We start from the raw sequence: 22,336 nt of genomic DNA on the forward strand, positions 1-22,336 counted from the left end.
AAGGAACAGAACAGAGAGCCCAGAAATGGTCCCTCAACTCTATGGTCAACTCATCTTCGACAAAGCAGGAAAGAATGTCCAATGGAAAAAAGACAGTCTCTTCAATAAATGGTGTTGGGAAAATTGGACAGCCACATGCAGAAGAATGAAACTGGACAATTTCCTTACACCACACACAAAAATAGACTCAAAATGGATGAAAGACCTAAATGTGAGACGGGAATCTATCAAAATCCTAAAGGAGAACACAGGCAGCAACCTCTTCGACCTCAGCCGCACCAACTTCTTCCTAGAAACATCGCCAAAGGCAAGGGAAGCAAGGGCAAAAATGAACTACTGGGACTTCATCAAGATAAAAAGTTTTTGCACAGCAAAGGAAACAGTCAACAAAACCAAAAGACAACCAACAGAATGGGAGAAGATATTTGCAAATGACATATCAGATAAACGGCTAGTATCTCATTCCACTCTTAGTGCGCATTCCCTGAGGCCAGTGATGTTTAACATCTTTTTCGTGTGATTATTTGTCATCCAGAGATCCTTTTTGGTGAAATGTCCCTTCACGTCTTGTGCCCATTTTCTAATTGGATTGTTTGAGTTAATGTTGAGTTTTAAGAGAACTTTGCGCATTCTAAATATGAGTCTCTTGTCAGATATATGTTAGGATACATGTTCTTTACAAATGTTCCCCCAGTATTTTACTTATCTGTTTATCTCTTAACAGGATCTTTCAGAGAATAAATGTTTCTCCTTTTAATGAAGTCACATTTATTTTTTTGGTTTGTGTTATATGGTATCATGTCTAAGAACTCTTCACCAAACTCTAGACACCAAGGGGTTTATCTAACCTAAAAGTTTTCTAGTTTTATACTAAGTATAAACATAAGTTTAAATCTATGATCCATTTTTAATTCATTCTTCTGTAATGTGTGTGGTTTAAGTTGAGGTTTTTGTTTTTGTTTTTGTTTTGTTTTTTTGCCTATGGATATCCAATTGCTCCAATATCATTTATTGGAAAGACCACCTTTCCTTTTTTAATTCATTTTAAAAACAGTTATTTGAAAGCCAAACTGACCAATGTTAATGATACTACATACTGAACTTAGAAACTATCAAAGTCAGCAAATGTCTATGAGTACATATACCATGAGATAAATGCATGTAAGTATGTTAATAACTCTCAAGAACTCTAGAAAATATTATAAAGGTATCATTGCTATTATCATGTCCCATTTTCTGTAAAACTTAGTCAAGTTATCTTTAGATATTAAATGATAGATGGCTCATCTTATGAATTGGATTCTTAATCTTCAAGCTGCTTTGGCCTGCAAACATGTCAATAAGAACTGAAGGTGATGGATTTTCCTGATACTGGTATTTGACAACTAGGAACTGTATAGAGAAAATCAAATTACTTGAATAACCTAATGAGCTCTCAAATGTCAATATATAACTAAATAAAAAGGAAAGAAAAGCTTATCCTTCCTGTTGTTTCTTTTCTTTAATATCCCATGATTCACAGAATTTTAACACCCAAAGCTTCAGACTTCATCTAGTCCAGCACCCTCCTTGTATGTATATACTCAGATCACCCTCTCTGAGTAAAATAACTAAAACAAATGCTAATGATTTCCTCTATGTGTCAAATGATTTTTGTTTGTTTAAATGACTCAATGAGGACTCTTACCTTAGTGCTTAGCAAAGCAGACTCTAGAGGATGGTTGCCTGAGTTCAAATCCTGACTCTTATTGCTGTGTAAAGAATCACAAGTGAATTCTTTGGGTCTCAGATATAACAAAGAGCAAACAACAGGGTTATTCTGAGAACTACATAAATCATAAGTATAAAACATTTAAAAAAGAAGCCTGGTATTTAGTAAGGAGCTGATTAGTATTGTTCATTTTCTACTCAGAGAAATCATCCCACTCCTTCCATAATCCTCTTGGCAGAATCAACCTCTTCCTCTGAATCCCCTCAGAAAGTTAGCCCAAGGACTCACACATTTTGTATTAACCTGTTAACACACTATGACAACATGAGTCATGCCTTGATCTGTTTTTTTCTTTTTTTTTTTGGTTTTGTTTTGTTTTTAACTGAGGTTTAAAAAAAAATAACATAAAATATAACATCGTAATCATTTGTAAGTGTACAGTTCAGCTGTGTACAGTATATTCACATCCTTGTGTAACAAATCTCCAGGGCGTTTTCATCTTACAACAATGAAACTTTATACACGTTAAATAACAACTCTTGTTCTAAGTGTCCATATCCTCAGTACCTAGTTGGGTACTTAGCAGTTGGAAAGTACTGTAGGAAAATATAGCAAACTGAATTTATATCATCCCTTGAACCACAAATCACGACTTAAATTTTTATCAATTTTCTTTCAGAATGCCATCTCTCCTCTTTTTTTTTTTTTTTAAAGATTTTATTTATTTATTCATTAGAGACAGAGAGAGAGAGGCAGAGGGAGAAGCAGGCTCCCAAGGAGCAGGGAGCCCGATACGGGACTCGATCCCAGGACTCTGGGATCATGACCTGAGCCGAAGGCAGACGCTTAACCATCTGAGCCACCCAGGCACCTGCCATCTCTCCTCTTTCTGATATCAACTTAATTCATCAACTTATCTCAACCCTCATCTTATTGTACCTTAACTTGCAGGTTCCCCAATGCTCCCATCTAGTGTTCGCTATGTTTAACAAATCTCCTTCACACCACACTTCCAAGTAACACTCCTCAATCAAAAATAATAAAGGGCTCCCTTAGGTCTTTGAGGAGAATAGTAAACTCCTCAGTTTGAGTCATTACCAATCTCCACTTCCCTATTTAAATTATCTCCCTCTACTCCCTTATATACATTCTCCAAATCAACATATACTCATTTTCTCCAAACTAGCCCAGCACAGCCTCAGGGTTTTGCTTATACTTTTCTCTAGTTTCCTAAGGCCATTTGCATTCATATTTATCCAGAAGCATTTGGTGCCACTCCTACCTCCCATGGCCCACTCTGTCTGAAGGCCCTTACCTTACACCGCAGTGGAATTTCACTCCCTTACCTACGCCGCAGTGGAAGGTCACTCGATGAGGTTGCCAACCCAGGCTTCTCACTAATAACAAAAGCACCACTGAGGACACGAACCGCTTAAAATCAATTCCTAATGACTAGGAAACCCAATAAAGATTTTTTAAATTATTTAAGGAAAAGCACTGAATGTGCTCACTCGATGTGAATAAGCAGAGAAAGCAAGAAGAAGGAAAGTGAGGCAGAGTTTTATATATATGTATATATAATGCCTTTATCAAATATGACTTTCTATTATGGAAATAAAATAGTCACATTATGTTTCCATTTATAAACTCTAAAGTTTGTTACAAAATCTTGGCATTGACTTAGGTGTTAGATAACCACATAAAAGAACTTAATGATTGTCTTTATAAGTACCAGGAAGTACTTCTATAATTGTATAGATGATAAAAAAAAAAAAAAAAGAGCTCCTTCTCTTCTTAGATGTTAATGTAAGCTTAATTCCCAAACTTCTATTTGTGATGCCACTCAGTGGGCCAAAGATAAACAGCCCATCAGACTTTTAGAACCAGCAATTCAGCTGACAACCTTGCTTGTTGGCCTTTTGAGGATCAATTATATAACAGGTTTAGATTAATCAGGGAATAAGTGCCTATAAATGATAGATTTTCTGCAAAAGCAAAATAAATATACCAAAAAACCTGTCGGGATTCACCTGGGTCTGGGCCTATATATCTATCTGTCACAACATCAAAGTGCCTGCCTCCCTTACAATCCTTGCTTGATTTCTACCCAGGCCCAGAAATACTAACTTATTGATGTCTGAGCAGCCCCAGGTGGTGCTGGGGAACTTCAGAGAGTTAACAGAAATCACCCCAAGGAGGAACCCAAATTATTTCTGGTGAAACATATACCCAATTTACAAAAACGCATAAATATCTCCTAATGTTTTTTTAAATGGTGATTGGGAATGTTTTTCTTTTGAAAATCTCCTAAAGAGAAAAAACCAATTCCAATGATACAGAGTAAAAGAATATGTCAGTTTTACAATTAATTGAACCTCACCCTTTAGCAGTTAAACCGTAACTGCTACAAATTTTTATGCAAAAAGAAATTTACAGAGTTGAACAAAATTTCACCTACTGCTTTTACTTCTATACTCCTATAAAGAGCTCACCATAGATAGCGACTCATGCATGAAAGAAGGGTGATCTCCTTTATATAATTATAGAAATCTTGTGGGGGCTGCTTCAGAATAGAAAGATGTGTATTATACTTATCAGAAACGAATTCAATCTAAAGAAGAAAACTGGAGACCAGCTGCTCTGCTGAAACACAAATCTTGAGAGAAAAGCATACAAGTTGCAGCCCAAATTACATTTTCTAAGTATCATGTCAACCTGTATGCATTTTAATTAAAATCAACTTATATTTACATACCAATCGAAATTGAATAAATTGAAGGCTTATAGGTGGAAAACCCTCCAAAACCTTGAAGATTCCTTTTCTTAACTATATCTAAAAGGTTTCTGAGGTTGAAAACAAGCACCAACCATAGCATGTTCTGTCTTGATCCACCTTAGCATCACTATGAATAGTTTTACCTGTCACTCCATGGATAGAATTTACATGTTTTCAGAGCTCAGGACAATACTGTTTTCAGAAATAATCTTTTGAATAAAGTAGAAGACATCAAGATTTTACTTCATTTATGTGCTTTCCCTGGAGTGAGAGTTAACTCAGGCTAATTTGAGTGAATAGCAACTTGAGACTTGTACTAAGAAGGGTTGCATGTAGTCAATTCAATCAACAGAAACCTGATATCGAAATATAGCATTATACATATTTAAATAGATCATAAATTCAAACATGTTCCCCAGGAGCAGCAATTTCACACCTTCACTTGTGAAGATTAAGGAAGAGATCTGTATTTGGAAGAATTTGATGGAGTTTCACAAAATTAAAAGGTACACACACAGAACAGCCCAAACAACACAGATATACATATGCATGTGCACACACACCCTTCTACAATCATCTGTTTTCTAATACCGAAATGTTTGCTTTGTCTTTTGTTCCTAGTTAAAGATTTTATATATATATATATATATGTATTTTTTTTTTTTTACCCACTACCCAACATGTGGCTTGAACTTACAACCTAAAGATCAAGAGTCACATGGTCTACTGACTGAGCCAGCCAGATGCCCCTAGTTAAAGATATTTTAGACTAATTCCTTGATGCCTCTACATTCATGGCTTATAATACATCCAATTGAGTTTACAGATTTATTTTAAAACAGCCTCAGACCAACATTGTGGATACAGGGCAGAATAAAATCTATAGAATGCAAACAATATTTGATTCTCATCATTAATTTCTTCTTAATACTACGTTAGTAGGGGTTATTCTTACTTTTTTTTAATTCTATTTATTTATTTGAGAGACAGAGAGCACAAGCAAGGGAAAGAGGCAGAGGGAGAGGGAGAAGCAGGCTCCCTGCCAAGCAGGGAGCCCAACGTGGGACTCAATCCTAGAACCCTGAGATCGTGACCTGAGCTGAAGGCAGCATCTTAACTGACTGAGCCACCCAGGTGCCCCCCTCCTTTTTTTTTGAGCGGGGGAGTGTTACTCTTGTTTTAAGATTAATGGCCTGTATTAATTTGCTAGGGCTGCTATAAGACTGGGTGGTTTAAACAAGAGAAATTTATTTCCTCACAGTTCTGGAGACATAGACGTGTGAGGTCAAGGTGTTGTAGGATTCAGTTTCTTCTGAGGTCTCCCTCCTTGGTTTGCAGACAGCCCCTTTTCTCTGTGCTCTCACAAGCTATTTCCTCTTTGCCCTTCCATTGCTGGTGTCTCTCTACATGTCCAAATGTCCTCTCCTTATGAGGACACTGGTCAGATTGAATTAGGACCCACCCCAATGGCTGCATTTTAACTTACCACTCTAAAGGTTCTACCTCCAAATACAGTCACATTCGGAGGTACTGAGGGTTAGGGCTTTAGCATATAAATTTGGGGGCAAACACAATTCACCCCATAACTTGGCCCAAGTACCTTGGACTATGAGCATTTTCCAGTTGTTAATCCTTCCTACCCTACCAAAAAAAAATCTCTGAATTCTCTCTTAAAATGTGTAGAAACACAAAAGAAGAATCATGAAAAAAATCAGTTGCACCTACATTCTTTATGGTCAAAATCTATGAATATCAGTTCCAGATTGACTCACTGTCTCTTACGCATTTAAATTGATAGGTTTGTTTGTATGTTATTTGTTTTAGGAAAGTCATGGTGCGGTAACTTCAAAGTTACACGTAAGTTAAACAGACTACCAACCATATGACTCAGCAATTCTATCCCTAGTTATAGACCCAAGAGAACACCCAAATGAAACCATATGTCTACACAAAAACTTGCACAGGAATGTTCATAGAAGCATTATTCATAACAAAAAGTGAAGACAATCCAAATATACATCAAAAGGGGATAGATAAAATGTGGTATATCCATACTATAGAATATTATTCAGCAACATAAAGAAATGAAGTACTGATACATGTTTCAACAAGGATGAGCTTTGAAAACATTATATTAAGGAAAAGAAGCTAGTCACAAAAACCATATACTGTATGATTCCATTTATATGACATGTCCAGACTAGGCAAATGTATAGAGATGGAAAGTAGATTAAGTGTTTGCTCAGAGCTGAGGGAGAAAGGTTTGAGAGGAATGGGGATTGACTGCTAATGGGTACAGGGTTTCCTTTAGGAGTAATGAAAATGTTCTAAATTAAATTGTGGTGTGAGTTGGACAACCCCGTGAATATACTAAAATACAATGAATTGTACACTTTCAATGGTAAATTGTATGGAAAGTGAATCGTATCTCAATAAAGGAAATTTTTTAATAAAAATTCTCCATGGTTTAGCCTTTTTTGAAATTTATTTTGTGTTTTTATGGAGTATAAAGGTAATCTGCCTGGATAGCATTCATTTACAGCCAAAATGAAAGAAAAAAAGTCACATATTTATTAACTTGGAAATATCAGGGAAACAATTTACCTTGTGTTCATTTTTAATGCCACCTGTGACCTCTATTACTAAAGTCAGTCTACTTCTGTAACCTCTCTTTCTTGTACAGATAAAACATCAATTTAGTTTGGATTTAAAGCAAACAGGATCATTATGTTTGTAGAGTGTTCCATAGCTTTGCTATTCTAGCAATCTGTGACCTATAAATAATGCAAGACCTTTTCCTTCTCTAAATGACTTTCTTGCAGCATGAGTCTTGATACATGAAAGAAAGAAAGAAAGAAAGAAAGAAAGAAAGAAAGAAAGAAAGAAAGAAAGAAAGAAAGAAAGAAAAAAAAGAAAAAGAAAAAACTCACCCCACAGTCATGGAATTCAATCTATTTCTAGTTCCCCAATTAAATTATGAATCACATCTGTCCACTCTTTTGTAGTTGCATCAAAAGCCAATTTTTAAATATTTCACCATTTTATTTTATTTTTATCAAAGCAGAATCAAATCACAGCCAATATGAAAAGTTTTTGTGTTTTGCTTTAGAAGTAAGGAAAGCAAAAAAAAAAAAAATAGATCGGTTTCTCTGTGACCCCTGACCTTTGAACCACAACCTCCTTGCCACTAAAGCGTTCAGCACCTCATTTAATCTCTCCTCTCTACACTGGTATAGTGCTGAGAAAAGGAAACAGAAAACATAATCTGGGGACTTCATCAATTTTTCATGAATTTTCATTTAGGCCAGAACCCCCTCTTACCCTGGTCGATAGATCAAGCTGCTGTCTTATATTTACCACCTGGGGCTACAGCTGCTTTCTCTAGGGGCTGCCACTGACTCACGCTGTATCACAGGCAGCCACGAAATGTGGAAGGACCCCTGTGCTCCTTCTGCTCCGAACACAGGGGAGAACTGGTGTTCAAACTGAAATCCTATCTGCCCCAGTTACTCCTCTGCTCTCTTGGTGGTCTCATCAGAAAACGGCATATTAACTTCTCTGGTGCCAGATGCTTTGCTGGGGACCCTGCAATTCTGTTTTCTAAATATGTAAAAATTGCTTTCACCTAAAGACCTTTCTTGAGTTCAAGTGATTTGAAAAGTACTTTCTGACTATTTTTCTTTTCAAAGCACGAGGGAAAAAACAAATATGAGATAAGTGATTCAACACTCCATATCAATGGTTGCTCTTGAATATTTTTTCCCTCCACTATATTATTCTGTTACATAAAACTGAAGTTTGTATTAAAGGAAAACAAAAAAGAGACCATGTACAGTATGATAAAAAACAGGCTGACTTCTTTCTCAACAACCTGTCAAGACAGACGGTTATCAATACAATTGTACATTTCATCCGACAGCAAAAACCAAGATTTTTGAAATTAAAAATGAAAACCAAGGTGAAGCAAGGAGAGTCCAAACATGCGCATATTTTTTTATCAATAATCATATTTCACAATAAGAGTTGTAACAAGTTTGTTTGCTACTTAACCATACACTCTTTTTTTTTTTTTTTTTTTTTTACCATACACTCTTAATTACCTAGATACCAGAGATCAGTAATTCTCAACTGATTCTGACCCCTCAGGGGATATTTGGCAGTGTCCAGAGATATTTTTAGTTGTCACAGCTGCAGTTGGGGGGTCTTTTTGGCAGCTCCTGGGCAAAGGCCAGAGATGCAGCTAAACATCCTACAATGCAGAGCACAGCCCCACAAAAAAGAGATATCCAACCCCAAATGGCCATAGTGCAGAGACCTGGATAGCTTGTTCTAGTTTGCTCACACTCCATTCAGGGCTAAATTCTTAGGAGAATGGCAGCATTTGCCACTCCAATTCCACCACTTACTCCTTCTTCAGCTGCCACGCTCTCTTTCCATTCCCAGAGTCCACAGAGTACCTCTTATTTAACCATCATGTGGCCTTTGCACTGCAAAACACTTTTTCTTTCTTAAAACTGTTTCCTTGTTCTTCATGTCACTTCACTCCCCACAGGCCATCACTCTGATACCTCCTCAGAGCCTCCTCAACCAGTACTTCTTTCCTTTGCCCACCCTTAAATATTGGGGTTCCAAGACACAGGAGTGATCTCAGCCCTTATTAACCACTCCTGGCACACAGCCTGCCTGGGCAGTCATCTCTACTTTATCTACTCCCACCACTCTATCCTCCATGTGGTAAAGACCAGTTCCCTTTTCAATGGAACATGAGATATTTTTACCTTGAGGTCTCACTGGCATGTTAAATAATACAGTCAAAGCTGACTTCACGTCCTGTTCCTACTGCAGTTATTTCTCCTACACCTGCCATCCCCCCGGATGTAGCACTATATACATAGTCACTCGGCGGAAAACAAAAAAACAAAACAAAACAAAAAAATCAAACACTGGGAATCATCCATTATCCCCTAAGTCCCTAAACTGACCATAAAGTGATATGATTTATAATTTCTAAATCTGATTCAAACTATTTCCTTCTTTCAAATCTTCACTGCTAGTTTCAGTTCAAAATTGAATATATATGCCTTTCATTTGACAGCTTCTTAACTCCTCTCTACTTCAGTCATCATCCCCTTAACCCCGTCTTCAATGTTCTTTCAAAGACTCCTTTTACGTAACAAAAAAATCTACTTTTCCAACTTATGCTGCCCACCTACCTTATATCAAGCTACCTACGGTTCTCCAAATACACAGCGCCGTTAGACTTCCATTCTTTCCTTTACTGGATGAAACAGTGACATGTCATGATTGAGCATTTATGCTGAATGTTCTAAATTATGAAAGCCAAACATTGATCTAATCTATAGCTACTCTTCTATCATTTTATAAAAAAAAAATATACTTTGGTGACAAATAATACTGAAAAAGCACAATGCTTTGACCCAAATTTCCATATTAATACATTTTATGAAACACATAAGGAGAGAGAGATGACTGATGATCTAATGTGAAAGAGATGAGTAGCATATAAATGGGTATTATTTGATCTTGTATTGCCTTAAATGGCATGAACTGTTGACACGGCATTAGAAGAAAGAATTTTATTCACTAGCTAAATCCAATTTAGAAGCTTTCTTGTTTTCCTCTCTAGGTCAAAAGTATTTTTAGCATTTCTCAAAGCTCACTGATTTCAAAATAAAAAGTGCTACTGTCACATTACACAAGAAAAAATCATGGTTTAAACTTTTCCTCCTAAAACAGCTTTGAATCATTATTAATGATGCAATTAGGAAAGAGAGCAATCTTCAGATTAAATAAAAATATAAGATGTATGTGTGTGCTGGGAAGAATTTTTAAATAGCTAAGGTTCAGGGGAAAAAAAAATGTTTATAGCTGCCCAACAATAAAATGACTGACCATTTAGGTAAACTTTAATATTAAGAAGAAAAGGGAGTTGAGAATTAAAAATACATATTTGCTGCTGAGTAGATAAAATAAAAAAGTTTTGATTAAAAAATTTTAATTGTTATTTATGTGATCAGCCAAATTTCATTTAGTGTTTTCCCGAATATGGCACATTTCCGTAAAACTAAAAATTAGAAGAATCAGGATCTGGTTTTCAAATCCCCATTAATTTACTGCCTGACTCTTCATCACTTAACCATCATGGGTTTCATTTTATCTATAAAATGGGAGAATAATGCCTGTTATATTTACTATAAAGGGACTTGGTGGGGGGGGGAATCAACGGAATTTGACATTGAAATATTTCAATATGTTTGAATTCCAGGAATAAGATATTTCAAAATAAAAATAGAAGAGCTAGGAATATTTATTCTTGAGGTTTTGTGTGCATATTTCAAATCTCACTAAACTGCATTTAATTTGACTGCTTTTTTGAACTAAGATATAAAAATGAAATTACCTGGTGCCTGTGTACAAAATTGCCTTGCTAGCTAAGGTTCTAATTTTAGTATATGTGCTGCTGAAACGAGCACGCTAGCTAAGATTCTAATGCTCCTATCTCAAAGTACTTCACAAAACAAATTTGGGTTTTAGGATTCTTCTAATCTTTTCCTACTGGATTTACACACTTCAAGCATTAGTAGGTTTTAGATTTCCTGCTACAAACTATAAACCAAAAGACCAGGTACTTGAGAACAAAAGCTTTCATTGAGGTAGCTGAAGAAGAAATAGTATGACTCTGTTTACTAAAAGATGGTTTCATAAATTGCTGAGAATCGCAATACACATGTACACAAGTTTTATAATGCAGTGTGATACCATGTAGCCTGTGAGTACAAGGACCAAGTTTAATTACAGACATGAGACCACGAGCTATTATTTAGCACTCCCCTTCCAGCTATATAAAAAAGACTTATGCATCTTGAAGTAACTCAATCTTCTTACCTATGAAGACCTGGTACAACCAGAAAACTGAAAAGTACAAGTTTTTTTATGCCCAATTGTTGCCATCTTATTAATGATCAATTCCACATAAAATTTTTCCACAGAATAAATAATATCAAAAGTTTATGGTGCTGTTTAAATTATGACACCAGATCCTTATCTATAAACCAAAAAAAATCTGTCATGGTGTTTTGGAAAACGATGCATGAAGTTATGAAGTCAATGTTCAAATAGATGCAAAACACTGATATCTTGATTTACTAGTGCTATTTGGGCTGTCTGATGAATAAATAAATGTATTTTTTTAAATGCCAAAGGCAGGGCAAGCCCTTAACTATTGCTGATTACCAAGACTGAGCAAGACCCTTTCATGTATGAACATTTTGTGCCCACAAAAATCAGATCTCTTCTTTGATGAGTTTTACTGATAGAAAAAAATAAATATAGTTGCTGTTATTGCTCCTATATTCTCCCCCACAGGCCTATGGTAATGATTCCTGAATTCAGACTGGAAGTAAAAGAGCTAATATAACCTAAGGAGTATATTCTTTTTAAAGTTGTTTGATAAAAATTAGATTTAGAAATATATATATAATATAATATATACAACAGTTATAAATAAATAGATAACAGAAATAGGTAGAATATTGAATTTATGCCCCATATTTGATGCCATGTTACATGTCAACTTTTCATTTTAACATACCTGACTTTAATATTTGACTATATCTCTCATCAATAATTTGAATTTTAAATATGACCAGCACCATTGCCACTTTGCTTTAATGTAAAAACATAATTTCCACCTTGCTTCAAGAAAAGTAAATTTATTGCAACACCATGGCTTGACATTATTTTGACCAGCTTTCTTTGGAGAAGGCAAAGTAAATTATGCATGGCATGTTGATTGTTTTCTTCTTTAGGTATAAAGTACCCATGGGGACAAATCAAAGCTTACTAAAAATAAATCAAAGTAAAAATGTGTGCTATTTACAAAATTCATTATGTTTACTTACATGCCACTTCCAGAGATGCATTTCGACTCACTGCTTCACCGAGATAGTTCCTTGCAACACAGACGTAGCTTCCTTCATCAGGTTTGCTTCTGCGCCCATGTACAATGCGCAAGAAAAATAAGGATCCGCTGGGCAGAAGCATCCTGTGAGACCGGGGATCATCCTTGTCAGTCTCCACCCGCTCACCATCCTTGTACCACTCAATGGTGGGCGTTGGCCGGCCCTCTGCCTTACAGTTCAAAGTGGTGGGCTCTCCCTTAGAGACAATGACATCTGAAGGGTGCTCCACAATCCGTGGGGGGAAGTCTTCCTGGCGAAGACGAGATCCTACAAAACAGGACGGAATGAAGACAAGCGTTAACATTTTCTTATCTATAGCTTTTGTTTCTCTTCGGTTCACATTGGTGAAATTAAACTCTTCAATTATTCAAAATGCACTTACTACTATTTTATTTATGTTTTATACTTTTGTTCTTGATGCATCTCCTAAGTCATCCCAACTCCTTTGTGGAATGTGATAATATAGCAAAAAATTAATAGGCTAATTCTAATGAGTTAGGTTTAAATGTTCCATGAATCGTGGCAAGGAAAAGTAAAAGAGTATGAGATTTTCTTTTGGGTACTAAGATGAACAAGATTAATCTCCTGCCCTCGAAGTGATTATTATCTACTGGGGGACAAAGCCAAGTGGGCAAGTACCCAGAATACACAATGCGTTCTATCATGCTGGCATTGTGTCATCAGACTTCACATAAAAAGAGACGCTCAAACTAGGTACAAATATTAACTCAATTTAACAGATGAGGAAGCAGGTTAGGAAATGACATCAAGTGCCCAGAAATGTAGAGGCAATAAGCAGTTGAGGCAGGATTTGAACCCAGGGACATCTGACTGAAGAATTCAAGTATAAATCATTATGTTAAAATAAAATAAATAAATGTTGCACGGAGATTCAAGAAATGCATTATAGGAAGAAAGTGGGGAAAAAATGTTAACTCTAACTAGAGTATAATGAGGCCTCCCCTGAAAAGGCATCATTTAATTGAGAGGTAAAGAATGAAACTATGTAGGGGCACCTGGGTGGCTCAGATGGTTAAGCGTCTGCCTTTGGTTCAGGTCATGATCCCAGGAGCAGGAAGCCCGCTTCTCCCCCTCCCACTGCTTCTCCCCCTGCTCATGTTCTCTCTCTCTCTCTCTGTATCTCTGTGTCTCGAATGAATAAATAAAAAATAAATAAGTAAAAAATAAAAAGAATAAAACTATGTAAATAGAGGGAAAAAGACATTCAAATTGAAGAAACAACCTGAGATCATGAGCATACATGCATAATACGTTTCATAATCGGGGAGGAAGTTGATATGACAGGTGGAGGTGAAAGGTCTTGTCCTGGGAACCCAGAAAAACAGTCTTTAAATACCACGCTAAGAATTGCGATCTTCATTCTATATGGCTAACAGATTTTGAGAGGGCAGTGATATGACTATCTGTGTATTAGAAAGGTATTTTTGGTGTGCAGTATAAAAGGTAAAAACAATGGAGGCAAAAGGACAGTTGAGAGTTATTAATTGTTCCAGAGAACAATAAAAAGAACCTGACTTTGAGAAATGATGCTGAAGGTAGAAAAAAAAAAAAGAGAGAAAGATACAAGGCATAGCATAAAATAACACTTGACAGAATTTGGTATATCACCATATAGTAAGGAAGAGTGACCGATGACTTCCATGTGAGTGCAATGAAAGTGGGGCTATTAAAGGGCAGAAAAATAGGAAGAGAAGGACCTGTTGGTATTTTAAGATGAAAAGTTTACATAATGTGTCATTTTGAACATTTTTAGTTTATAGGGTGTCACAGGCCATTATTTGTGAAAGGGTCTTAGCAGCTCCTGCACATAAATCTAAAGGAGATGATGAGAGAAATAACCATGTCTGAGGACATAATGATAGTCTAGATACAAGCTTTAACATTTTCTATCCAATCATCTAATAGAACCACATTTCAGCTCAATAAATAGAAGTAATATTTACTCCTCAATGTTATTTCACTTTATTTTCACTATTAATTAAAAATGCATATTTTAATTTAATAAACGGTATTTAATTTGGTAGTGAATGAACCTTTTCTTTTCTGAGGAAGATTAATTTTAAAGGTTGTTGAATATCAACCTTTTTTTTTAATTTAATTTTTTTTTAAGATAATTTGTTATCTCATCACATTCAAGAAGGAACTTACACACTGCAAGTGTTGGGTACCTAAAGCCAAAGAGTAATTTACAGTACTCAGGTTGGAATTTTTTTTAAAAGTCCTGAAGAAACCCAAAGCATTTAAATATGAACAGGTAACCACATTGTGCATCAAAATAATAAAGAAGGTATACATTGAAAGTACTGGGTCCCTAAAGCAAATGAGGACTTTAAAGAATATAAACAGTAAGATTTATTTTTTAAAGAAATGAACAAAAAAGATCTCAAAGTATTTAAAAGTGAATGGCTAATCACAGTTTGCAAATCAGTAACATATTCCCAAATATAATGGTCTGGACTCAGAGCCATAGAATCTGATCCTAAAATGGAACAAGAGTTTAATCCCATTTTTCATGTAACAGGCATATAGGCTATAATCACCTTGTTTAGATGTCTTTCTTGTTCTTCTCTAATTTCCCACATGCACTTATCTACAGCTCCTCTATGTCAAAGTTGCTCTATTATTAAAACTAAGCAAGTCAATCATCCATGTTATTGGAGTGCTATTTACTTTATCAAATAGTTCCCCACCTTCTTAGGCAGTTGGCCCGGAGAAGGCCTGCAGAGGACCTGAAATACACTAATATTTATTAAATAAATATAAAATAATTGGCTTATAAAAGGAAAAAAGGCAAAATATCTAAACTGCTTAGCAATAAGATCTGGAATCTTGTCCAGAATTTTACATATTTAAACACTACCAACATAATGTAAACCTTTTCTAGTGTTGTCTCATTTGGATATTCTTCTAATCATTTTATTCTCACTGTTATAAAAACTTCAAAAGGACATCCACAGTCTAAATGTAAAAGGTAAAACTATCAATTAGAAGAAATCATAGGAGCAAATTTTCATGACCTTGAGTTAAGCACAACTTTCTTGGGCACCAAAGCACATGCCACAAATGAAACAATAGATAAATTAGATTCATTGGATTTAAATATTTGTGCTTGAAAAAAAAATCAAAAGAATGAAAAGACAACCCACAGAATCAGAAAAAAAAATTGCAAGTTATATATCTGATAGGGGTCTTATATCTAGAATATATAAAGAACTCTTATAGCTCAATAAAAATACAAATAACAAATTTTAAAATGAGCAAAGGATTTAAATAAACATTTACGCAAAAAAGCCAGACAAATGGCAAGTACGCACATGAAAAGATTCTTGACATTATTAGTTACTAGGGAAATGCAAATCAAAATCTCAGTGAGATACATTTCACAGAAGAATGACAATACTCAAAAAAGGTAAAATAACAAGTATTTTGGGGGGGATGTGGAAAATTTAAGAGCCTCATACATTGCTGGTGGGAATGTAAAATGGTGCAGGTGCAACCACTTTGGAAAATATTCTGGATTTTCTTGACATGTTTTGGAATTAACATATAACCCAGTAATTCAACAGCTAGGTATATATACTCAAGAAAAAGTAAACCTTATAGCCACACAAAAACTTGTACCTGAATGTAATGTAATGTTCATGACAGCATTATTCATAATAACCAAAAAAAGGGAAAGAACTCAAATGTCCATCAACTGATGAACAGATGAATACATGTCATATATCCACATAATGGAATATTACTCGGCAGTAAGAAAAAAAATGAAGTCCTTATACATACTATGGCATGGATGAACCTTGAAAACATTATACTAAGTGGAAGAAGTTAATCACAAAGGGCTGCGTATTGTATACCATTTATATGAAATGTCCAGAAGAGAGAATGTAGGTTTACCATTACCTAGGGTGGGCTATAGGAATCAGATGTGAAGGGGTCTAGGGTATCTTTAGCAGGTGATGAAAATATTCTAAAATTGATTATGGTGATGGTTGCACAACTCCGTGAAAATAATAAAAACTATTATATTGCACACAATAAATGGGTGAATTGTGTAGCATATGAATTATATCTCACTAAAGTCATGGGTAAGGCATTGTGAACAAATTTAATATAAGCAGTAAGAATTCGTATTCACTCATACCAACAGCTAGGTTATTTTCTTCATTTATAACTCTTGGTTTTAAATATAATCATCAGGTCAGCAATAGCCAATAGGGCATTAAACAAACCTGAACTGTCTCACTATGTAGATATATAAACAGAGATAGACATGGAGATATACAGAGATCCATCTAAATTTTAAGATGTTATTAAAAGTGAGGGGGTTAATTCTAAACTCCCTTAAATTCAGACATTATACAATATAGCAGTGACCTTAAGATGGATAGGCTTTGAGTAGGTTATGAATTCTTTAAAACTGTATAACAATGGGTATTCTTGTGTGGGCAGGACAGGAGAAACGTGAGGGGGAGCATAGCTTTCATCACATTTGTGAAGAGGTCTGGGTCTTTAAAATTAGGAAAGACCACTAAACTACTAGGTATTCTACATTATCGGGTCAAGCAACCCCATTATTTCATTAAAACAAAACAAAACAAAAAAAAGACAGCTGAGTCGTCAGCTAAACTCATTGGTAATTCAAAACTGAACGGTAGAGGGGGCTGTACATTACATGAAGTATCCTGAAACTGTTTAACCAAGACTTTTGATACCCAAAGGCATCCTGGAACTACAGGACCCCCAGCCCAACTCCAGACCTAGCCAATCAAAATCTGCATTTTAACAAGACCACCCCCGCCCCCCCGCCCCGAGGGATGCCTATACACATAAAGTTTGAGAAGCAGCGCTCCAATCAATTTTTGTATGGCCCTCAGCTAAGAATGTTTTTACATTTTTAGTGTTGTTAGAAGACAGAGAAGGAGGTCTAAATGCTGGAAATATCTGCTGATACTTTACAGAAAAAGTTTGCCAATCCTGCTTTAGAGTACCTGTTTGTCACTTTCCACTAATAACTCTAGCTTTTTCAGTTATATTTCTTTTATATAGGATCATAAAACTGTTAACTCCAGATTTCAGATGGAAAAAAACAAACAAACAAAATTTTGACTGCAGTGTTAACATTGCTCATGTAATTATTCAGGATCCTTATATGAACAGATAGTATAAGCAAAACATAAGATATATCTGTGACTCTAACATTATTTGTGGCTGATGGCAAGTTTAGACATCTTTGTATATCTCAAATTAATTGGGCAACCATGTAGTCAAGTTTTAATTGAAAGCATTTTATCCAATTGTTCTTATCTATTATAAAAAAAGAAAACAATGGAACTTAGTCATGGGGTCTTAAAGATGAACATCCATGGGGCGCCTGGGTGGCTCAGTCGTTAAGCGTCTGCCTTCAGCTCGGGTCATGATCCCAGGGTCCTGGGATCGAGCCCTGCATCGGGCTCCCTGCTCAGCGGGAAGCCTGCTTCTCCTTCTCCCAGTCCCCCTGCTTGTGTTCCTGCTCTCACTGTGTCTCTCTCTGTCAAATAAATAAATAAAATCTTTAAAAAAAAAAAAAAGATGAACATCCAAATTTTGATTGTTACGAACCAAGAAAGTAAGCTATAAAATAGTGAAGTGATCTGTTCATAATTAAATACCTAAAAGAAGCAGAGTTAGAACTTAGGACCTTTAATCTGAAATATGCAGGCTTCTTAAAAACTGGATGTAAGAGTAAGTAATGCACATTACAACTACCCTAATTCCAAAACCTTCTTCTAAGGATGACTTCAATAAAATGAATCAGATGGATGCCTCTAGTCATAATATAACATCTTCTTTGTTTTTCAAAGTGTGAGTCTCAGCCTACCTGCATCAAGATTACCTGGAATATTTCCTTAAAATGCAATTCTTGGTCCCCACAATGAACAGGAAGCATCATAAGTTACAAGCGGAAGGGGTCTAAGATGCTCAGTTTTGGCATGCTTACCAGGAGAAGGTCATGCCCTCAGACTTGGGCTAGACTTAGTCTAGAAGGTCATGCACTTAGACCTGGCTAGATGTAAGCATTCCACAGAAACATCAAATTAGTCAGTTACATGCAGAAGCATGTTTGAATAAGGTTCTAAGCACCCAAATTTACATAATGGATTATTTCTGCTTCTCAGAGACACTTGAAGAATGATTTTGAAATGATTTTTGGTAAAATAATAAAAAAACAAACTAAGTTTATTAGCTCTTCAAATTTTAGAGGGTTGGAGAAGTGTAAAATCATAATCCATAAATATATTTAAATTTAGCTTTACTTAGTCAATAACCACTTATTTTCAGTGAGTGCCACAGTAACTTTTGTTTTCAAAGTGACTTCAATTTCATAATATAATAAAAGAGGATAAAGCATCTAAAAGAACACTTGTTGATTTCATTTCATGTGTTTGAAAGAAAACTGCTCCTGCCTCATTATTCACTTGGAATATAGTATTTCCTTGAACTAAGCCTTACTTTTCACTCATATACTAGATAGTCATATCTAGTCAAGTTAAACAACACACTTAAACTTTTCTGAATTTTTTAAAGGGCAGAAGAAATTCTTGGCAAATATACTCTGTCCAATGAAATTTCTATGTAGTATCTTTTTTTCCCCTAAAAACCCACACAATGTTATGTCCTAGTTCATAATAACTACGTGGTTTTTTTTTTTTTGCTTTTGTTTTTTGTGGGGTTTTTTTGTGTGTGTGCAAAAACGTGCCTTTATTAAAGCACAGAGATAGCACCCTTGGGCAGAAAGATCTGCACTGTGATTGTGAGGAGCGATTGATTATATACTTCTATACGTTTAAGTTGCAGGGATAGAGATAAAAGAAGTCTCTAAAGAGACTTTCCTAAGTTACAAGAAGTCTTACAGGATCCTGGAGGTCTGGCTATTGTCAAGCTAAGGTTGCTTTTGGCCTCTAGCAAAGCATTAATGTTAACATTAAGACAGTTGTGAATATTTTCCCCAAAAAAATCCTAATAAAATTAAGCCAGCAAGATTCTCTATGATTACTCAAATTCTGAATGTGACCAGAGATACCTCCTGAAGTTTTCCCTCCCCTAGAGAGGTACATAGTGCTTCATGAATAAATGAAGGCCTCATGACCCATCACAATAAGGAGGCGGCATTGTGGTAGGAAGAAAGGATATGGGTTATTAACCAGCAAATATTTATGCCTTACTTTTACCAGGTACAAATCAGAATACAAATGACTCAATAGTCAGTTTAGATGATGAAAAGAAACCCTACATAGACTATAGGACATGGAGTAAGCATTGTTTATCTTATTTTTTCTCTTCTATAAATGGAAGTTTTTTCCCTTGAGTTTCCCCCTTAAAACCCTAATCACATTAACAAGAGTTGATTTCTTCTGAGGTCTTTCTTGCATTAATGTTTTTCTACTAATGTTTTTCAGGCTGATCCCTTTATACTAGATTTCAAAATAACTAAAGTAGTTGCTGCTTTCTATTTTGCCAAAATAAATCCTATCAAAATTTTCTCCATGGAAAGAAATATATCTCAATGCCACCATAAATGCCATCCACACTGATTAGTGAGCTAACATAATTTTTAATGAAATTGATCACTCTATCAAGTCTGTCCTTAAAATTTTTCTATCATTTTTTTCTTTTTTTTCAAGGAGTGGGAAGGAGCAGAGGGAGAGAGAGAATGTCAAGCAGGCTCCATGCCCAGCAGAGCCCAATGCAGGGCTCTATCTCAGGACCCTGAGATCATGACCTGAGCCAAAATCAAGAGGCAGATGGCTTAACTGATTGAGCCACCCAGGCGCCCCACAACTTTTCTATCTTTGGATTCTTCAGGATAACCAAATTCCAGTGTACTTCCTTTACTTTTTTCCCCCTAGAAGTTCTATATATGATAGGATGTGGTGAGATATTTGGGAAACACAAAGACTGTTTTATCCATTAGAACCTTACTGAACCTTTCTCAGGAGATGATCTGATTTGGCAATGAATTAAATAGACTTAGAAGATGCTCATTCCTGCTAGAAGCACAACAGTGCCATGTTAAAAATAAGTTTAAATTAGAAACTACATTAAAATGGAGCCCTAGAAGCACTGATTTATTATAAAATTTCTATACGGCTTTTCAATGTCATAAAACTAAAGGGCCAAGTGTGTGAAAGGGAAGGGACAGGTGTACAAGATGTTTCTTGTCAAACTTAACAGGCAGCCTTGATTCTGAAAGTTTCAGTCGTGCAATATGGCATCCGGCAGAATCCCTATTAGCCAGTCTTCTAGTTCTAACAAGGAAGAAGCCTGAGCCACCAAAGACCATCCTGTCCCAAATCCCCCCTTTACAGATGAGAAGAAAAAAAGAAATAGAGAACAAAACAACTGAAATTTTTACCCAAAACTGAGACTAGAAGAACATATTTGCGTTAGCTGTGAGTCCAAGTCTGTTTTGAGGATGAGTTTTCCTTCCCTATGATCCCTCTTTCTTACTCATTTTTTGGGAAGTTTAAAACAGAAATTTCCAAGCACTAGATTGCAATTTAGTTTTGGTTTGGTTTGATTAATTTGTTTTTCTCTGCTGTGTCACTGTATGATTAGGTATATGACCTGAAGCAAGTTACCTAAACTTTCTTATAATATTATTTCTTCATCCTAAAATTGAGGCGACTGGAAGAGTAAACTGCTATAAATTCATTGTTTCGGGCACCCCACAGCATGATAATGGCTGTCACATCATAATGGATGTAACTAAAAGAGACGACAACAGGTAGCAGGTTTAAATTTACTAGCACAAAGCAAATTTTTAAAGATACATAATATAGATTAATGCTCATAATTTTCATAAAAGTATAGACTAGAAAGTTTGCCTTGATAGGTCTGTGTCTACTATCAAAAGAAATGGTTATCAAATGCTTTCTTAGAGAACTCTCCAAAAGTTAACAATGATTTAAAAGATTTTGTTTACGGGGTGCCTGGGTGGCTCAGTCGTTAAGCATCTGCCTTCGGCTCAGGTCATGATCCCAGGGTCCTGGGATGGAGCCCCGCATCAGGCTCCCTGCTTGGCGGGAAGCCTGCTTCTCCCTCTCCCACTCCCCCTGCTTGTGTTCCTGCTCTCGCTGTGTCTCTCTCTGTCAAATAACTAAATAAAATCTTTAAAAATAAATAAGATAAAATAAAAGATTTTGTTTACAAATTAGCTCATGGAACCCTTGGAATTTATTCTTACATTTCTAAGAAATTTATTTACATTGCAAATGAATAAATGGTTCCATAAATCATTTTAACCAAAGACCAGCTGATAATACATGGATGTTTATCTTAAAAGTAAATAGTTTATCAGTTATTTAAAATGCAACCTTAGCCAAAGATATTTAACATTTCTTTCCTTATTCAGGGTAAGGAGGTTGCTACTTTAGGAAAAAGCAACTAAGGCAGATTTCATAAAACTTTTTCTCTGAATTTCCCAATTGTATTTCAGGCCTTTGTTTTAGTACTCTTAACAGAAATTGCTGAAAATATTAAAATTGGAACACATTTTCCCTCTTTTTATCCTCCATCACCTCATGTTATTTAGTGACTTCATTATGTAAGTTTTAATTGCTTTTTATTATACATTTTCCGGCTGCCTACCTCCCATGCACTAGGCTGCTGACCTTGCCTGAGCAGGTGGATCTAGACAATAGAGCCAGCATCCAGAGGAAGGCATGACTGTTTGGGTAAGTTAGAACCAGTAGCTAGCTGAAAGAAATCGAAGCCACAAGTAGACACATGAGGATATATATATAACATTGAAGAGAAATTTTGAAACCACAAATCTGAAAGTTTACTAGCAAATTTTTTTAGGAG

At 35.6% G+C, this 22,336-nt stretch overlaps 1 protein-coding gene across 1 annotated transcript in view; it reads right to left on the minus strand.

Moving 5' to 3' along the window:
* ROBO2 (roundabout guidance receptor 2) overlaps window positions 1-22,336 on the minus strand; it is a 574,017-nt gene that overhangs the window by 495,273 nt on the left and 56,408 nt on the right. The window contains exon 2 of the mRNA XM_081818005.1: window positions 12,410-12,736. Coding sequence (XP_081674131.1) covers window positions 12,410-12,736 — 327 coding nt within the window. The remainder of the gene's footprint in view (window positions 1-12,409; window positions 12,737-22,336) is intronic.

Source organism: Leptonychotes weddellii, chromosome 1 (genome assembly GCF_054177405.1).
Source record: "Leptonychotes weddellii isolate Sample4059 chromosome 1, ASM5417740v2, whole genome shotgun sequence".
In the NCBI taxonomy this organism is placed as follows: domain Eukaryota; kingdom Metazoa; phylum Chordata; class Mammalia; order Carnivora; family Phocidae; genus Leptonychotes; species Leptonychotes weddellii.